Source organism: Bison bison, unplaced genomic scaffold (genome assembly GCF_000754665.1).
Source record: "Bison bison bison isolate TAMUID 2011002044 unplaced genomic scaffold, Bison_UMD1.0 scf7180017864354, whole genome shotgun sequence".
Classification (NCBI taxonomy): domain Eukaryota; kingdom Metazoa; phylum Chordata; class Mammalia; order Artiodactyla; family Bovidae; genus Bison; species Bison bison.
The window spans coordinates 3,315,412-3,321,270 of record NW_011494926.1 but is presented as its reverse complement, the minus strand read 5'-3'; the positions used below and the strand labels follow the sequence as shown (position 1 = coordinate 3,321,270).

Here is a 5,859-nt window from a genome sequence, read left to right as displayed (position 1 = left end):
CAGCGACGGGAAGTGAGGCGGCCCGGCCGGGCGGTCGCGGCCGCAGAAACAGAGGCGGGAGAGTCGCTGAGGCGACAACGTCGTTGAAGGGGGTGGCCGAGGGGGCTGAGTGCCGAGGGGACTCACCCACTCGGAAGCCGGACCCCGAGCCGGGCAGGATGGATCACCACCAGGCGGGGACTGGCCGCTACCAGGTGGTGAGTTTCTGTCCCCAGCCCCGGCCTCCTGCGCCTCCCGGAACCCCGGGATTGTCCCCCCACCCCTCCGCCCCCCGTGGATTCCAGAGTCCCTTTCCACCGGTTATCCCCGGTGGGGCATGTTGGATGATTTGTTTTTGGCTCTTCTGGCAGGACCGTGCTTCCTTCACATCTCTCGTATTGGAGCCTGCCTGTGGATCCTTTGAGACCCTTCTTTCTAGACCCAGGTCGTCTTTTAGGTCCTTATCCTTCCGCTGTTAGACATCCCCCACCGCCCCCTCCCCGCCTCCTTTTAGAACTTATATCTCTTTTATTTCTCACTTTCTCGATCATTTCGTCATGCCCTGACCCAGTTACTTCAGAGATTTTCCAGTGGATTGTGTACTGGAAATGAGTTAACATACCTGCTGGGAAGGTGATCTTCGTCATAGATGGAGTGGGTGGGAAGGAGGGAGAGGTAAGCACTAGGTGGGGTGGGATGTGGATTTGGCTTAAAAAAAAAAAGTGTGGGTTTAAAAATTGCGCAACTGTAGAGAAAGTCGTGGGGCTGATCTATCTATTTCTTAGTCCTAGTTAACCTTGTCATTTTGGCCTTTTCTGTTTTTATTAGAAAAACGACTTTTTTTTTCCTATTTTTTTTTAATTGGTGGGAGGGGAAACAGGAAGTTTTCCTAAAAATGCTCATCGTGTTTGAAAAATTAATTTTCTTTAAGTACAAGGTTTTCCAGTTTAACCATATTAATCCTTTGTAAGTTGAAATGAGTGAAAAGTGCCCCTCTGTGTTTTCCCGTGTCCGTTTTTCTAGTATATATTTTTCTTCTGACACTAATTCCGATGGTGTCATTGGAGAGTCCTAGGTAAACCCTGTTTAAAAATGGACTCAGCTATAGTTGACTATTTCCTTGCAGCTAGGTAGCATGTTATTCTGTAAACTTTGAGGTGGTAATTTAGTTAAGCCTGTTTTCTGAGGGAAAGGAGAAAAACGTTAATTATGGAGCACCGATGGTACAATTGACAGTACTCTTTGTAAGATTTACAAATCTAGATATGTTAGTGCAGATTTCATATTTCAAATCTATTTACACAGGTGAGACTTATTGTGAACTAAGAATTTCTATTAATAAGTGTACTTTGACAAATATGAAGGGTCCTGAAAGTTAAAATCCCAATGTATGTAGTTTTGTGGTATATATATATATGTATATTTTAAGATAAAAACTCATTATGCATCAGTTTCATCTGGTTTACATCCAGTAAAACCTCCAAATGTTGTATGTTCATTTGGAATTCTGTAAAATGGGGTGTGGGGGGTATACCACAATAAAGTTATTGATCTGAATTCTGTAAAAATTCATCAGTATTTTCAGAATGGTTTGGAAAATATTGCTGCCAGTATGGGAAGACATTTTTCAAGTTGTTAGTGTATACACTTTTGATGGTTTGTTTTCTTTTTTTAAGGCATATTCCTATTTTTGCAGATGTTAGTAAAAATAAAATATTGAATATTGTTACCAGTGGGTTTATTTCTTTTCTCTAATCACTTTTTCATTTTCCTATTTGTTTCCCTTTAATAGTGTTAGCCGATTCAAATTCTTTCTCTTTGGGGTTTTGCTTATAAGAATCAACCATGTTCTCATATACAGATCCCTACTCAAAACATTATTAACTGACATAACATGCTTTAAAGTAATTTATTATAATGTCACATTGGCTTTCAGTAGCTATGGTTAATTGTTATTTTTAAGAATTCCTAAAACCAAAATGTTGGAAATTGCTTTGTGATCTTTAAGATACTTTTTCTCTACAACTCCTTTCAAAATAGTGGACAGTATGATATTTTATTGCCCTTTTTTTTCCCTAGGTGGATATGTGCCCCACATAGACTTTGAATGGGTGGAGGCAATCTTTCAGAGCAGAGGGCAAAAATCTGCCCTTCTAAAGATACTTTTGATTCAAGTAGGTAGGATATCACCTTCCTTGTAAGGTGAAGTGTTTGAGAATCTTAGTACAATTAAGATTTTAATTCCAGTTCCTGTGTAATTACATGGTAATTTCATCTGTCTAGAATAGCTCTTGGTTTTGTTGAGAATGGCCTGATCAATAACTTTATCTTGGTATATTCCCCACACCCCTGACCCCTCACCCCCCATTAGAGATGTGTCCTATGCAGACTTTGAATGGGTGGAGGTATTCCTTCAGAACAGAGGGCAAGGAAAAAGAAAAAAAAAGGCAGCTGATTTGGTTGGCAGTAAGCTAGGGACCAGTCTACAGCTCTGGCTTGTGTAACTAACACAACTGTTGTGTGGCTGGCTTTTGTGAAAACTCTGGAATGATTAATAACAACGGAGCAATGAGCAGTTTCAGTTGTCAAATGTTTAGAGATGACTAAGTAGAAGACAGGAAAATATGCTTGGTGGCGAAATGGTATATACGATGTTAATTTTCCACTTACTATAGAGTTAAAATTTAGTTTTCCGTATTGATAATTGGGGCTTCCCTGGTGGCTCAGATGGTAAAGAATCTGCCTGCTATTTGGGAGACTCAGGTTCCATCCTTGGGTCAGAAAGATCCCCTAGAAAAGGGGATGGCTACCCACTTCAGTATTCTTGCTTGGAGAATCCCATGAACAGATGAGTTAATGGTGATGCTTAGGACCATCAGAATGACTTACTGTCGTTAACGAATTCACAAGCTTTATGTGAAAACTACTTTTTCTGTGATCTCTGCTCCATCGTTAAGTGTCTAAATTTTGTTCAGTAAAACAGTGTTTACAATGTACAGAGCTAAACATATAAAAACCTTGCCTTGTTACCCTTCTAATTTCAGAAAAAGCCATGTAGTTCCATTGTGTTATGGGAAGCTGACTTTTGTTTGGTAGGAAATGGGCAGTGGTGCCAGACTGTGAAGTAGTTGACTTGGCTTGGAGCTGTTATGCCACATTCTGACTTTGATGTTCTCTATTTTAAAGGACTTGTGTACTTGAACCACCAAGCTGACTGCTAAGTTTTCAAAGGTATTCTGTGCACAAGTTAAATTGGCACTGTTGATTGCAGCAGTAGTTTTCCAAACTGGAGCGAGCATTCAGAATGAAGATAATAGATGGTTTTAGAAGAAATAGAATACATATTAGCATATGTGTGTGCTAAGTTGCTTCAGTTATGTCTGACTCTTTGCGACCCTATGGACTGTAGCCTGTGGGACTCCTCTGTCCATGGCATTCTCCAGGCAAGGGTTTTGGAGTAGGTTGCCATTGCCTTCTCCATGGGATCTTCCCTGACCCAGGGATCAAACCCCAGGCCTTTTAAATCTCCTGCATTGGCAGGCAGGTTCTTTACCATTAGCGCCACCTGGAAGAACATATATTTGTATATTAAAACTGTGAGAGCTTCTGCCCTGAAGACAATGGTTTGAATTTGTTTAACCTAGCTCTTCCTAAACCACAGATTTTTAGAGACAACTTTGATGAGAGACAACTTTGATTCTATTAACATTTCCAAAACGTTAGTTTTCTATAAGAATGAAGTATTCGTACTATGATATAGATGCTTTGCTCTAACATATGGTGAATTAGAGTTGCTCTTGATAAATCAGCTGGGAAGGAGGTTGACTATTAATGATTAAAGAAAACCCTCACGTCTTTAATGTCATCTGAGCCTGTAGTTAGGTTGTGTTGATTACAATTTGTGAGACCTTGGCTTAGTTATCTAACATCTTAAAGCCTCAGTTTCCTCATATTAGTACCTACCTCATTAGGATTATTATGAGAATTATATAATGTAATATATGTATAAAATATAGTGTAGAGATGGATATATAATAAATATTATGAATAATGCAAGGTAATAAACTATAAAATGTTACATAAATTGTAGTTTTTGCTGGTGTCTGTGTTTTTGTCTCTTATTTAGCAACATGAAAATCAACTAGCTCTTTGTTGTCCATGTCAAGAACTCTGAAAAATCTTAAGATTTGATTTTGCCATATTTACAAGCTGACAATTAGTCTGTTAATGTTTCATGGTTGCTGGCAGACAAACAGGAGACTCCCAGGTCAGAAACAAGTGACATTACTAGTCACAGCACTGCACACTCATGAATGTCAGCCTGTTTGTGCTGTCTTTCCTTGTAACCAGGTCCCATGAGGATGATGGGTCTAGATGGATGCACATAGTAGATCACAGCTAAGGAGCTCAGGACCAAGGGGCCAGCACTTTTTTTTTTTAAGCAAGCTGCAGACATTATAGCAAACAACAAACAAGCTAGTTTACGTCTCCCTGAGAGGCAGTTGTCAGCTGTGGTCACCTTGACCTTCTTTGTTGCCTGTGTGACTTATTAGAAGAATCCTCGCAGTATGGTGAAATGGACAAGCTTTGCAGACTGTCACACGCAGTAAAAATGTGCAAGGACAGTCAGACCCCCAGCTGGCTGCCTGAGCCAAGAGTACAGGTTCTGGGTGAGCTGTGGCTTTTAGGTGCAGCCATGTACTTTTGTTTCACATTTAAAAGAAATATTTCAGTCTTTTACTTTATGTTTCAGTTTTTCCTTCCTCTCTTGTCCCAGCCAGATTACTTGTCACTTGTTTGTTTCCTTTGAACTTACTAATATCTTTTATCTGATCTACATTCTTCCCACACCTCTTTTACATCATCAGGGTCCATTGCTTAATCTAGGTACTTTTCGTTCTTTTCATGCTTAAGTTCTTTTATGTTGACATTGTGAACTTTTCCTTGAAACTCCTTCCTCATTCCTGAAATGAAGGAGCTCTCTCCTCGGCCTGCAGTGCAGGAGGCAGAGGAGATGTAGGTTTGATCCCTGGGTCAGGAATATCCCCTGGAGGAGGATATGGTAACCCACACCAGTGTTCTTGCCTGGAAAATCCCATGGACAGAAGAGCCTGGTGGGCCACAGTCCATGGGGTCGCAAAGAGTTGGACGTGATTGAGCAACTAAGCACTGACTGCCCTGATTTTTCTTCTCTCCATGAACTCACTTTGTACTTACTCTTCAAATGTTGATATCTTCTATGGCATGGACTGTTGTAATAGCCTGCTTAGAACTTTCTTCCTTCATCTAATCATCCTTCAGTATATGCTTGCACTGCATGAATTGTAGAATATAACTTTGATTTTCATTTCCTTGCTTAAAAATCTTCAGTGGCCTCATTGAATCTCCCCCACTGCCCAGTTTAATATGAAAACTTTCAGGGACTTCCCTGGTGGTCCATTGGTTAGGACTCTGTGATTCCACTTCTCGGGGCATGGGTTTGATGTCTGGTCAGTGAACTAAGATCCCACAGACCACACAATGCAGCCAAAAACAAAACAAAAACTTTCAAATATATTCAAAAGTTGAAAGAATTGTACAGCTAACTTCCATATACCACATACCAGTTGTTGGGCCTACATTTCTCAGTTCAATTCTGTCGCTCAGTCGTGTCCGACTCTTTGTGACACCATGATGTGCAGCCTGCCAGGCCTCCCTGTCCATCACCAACTCCCAGAGTCCACACAAACCCATGTCCATTGAGTCGGTGATGCCATGCAACCATCTCATCCTCTGTCATCCCCTTCTCCTGCACTCAATCTTTCCCAGCATCAGGGTATTTTCAAATGAGTCAGCTCTTTGCATCAGGTGGCCAAAGTATTTTAGTTTCAGCTTCAACAT

The 5,859-nt window shown here is 40.8% G+C and overlaps 1 protein-coding gene across 2 annotated transcripts in view; it reads left to right on the top strand.

Moving 5' to 3' along the window:
* NDFIP2 (Nedd4 family interacting protein 2) overlaps positions 1-5,859 on the top strand; it is a 71,808-nt gene that overhangs the window by 338 nt on the left and 65,611 nt on the right. The window contains exon 2 of one of the 2 annotated variants that reach the window (XM_010855107.1): positions 11-197. In XM_010855107.1, coding sequence (XP_010853409.1) covers positions 11-197 — 187 coding nt within the window. Of the gene's footprint in view, positions 198-5,859 lie in introns of both variants that reach the window. The other variant, XM_010855106.1, reaches the window with a different exon arrangement.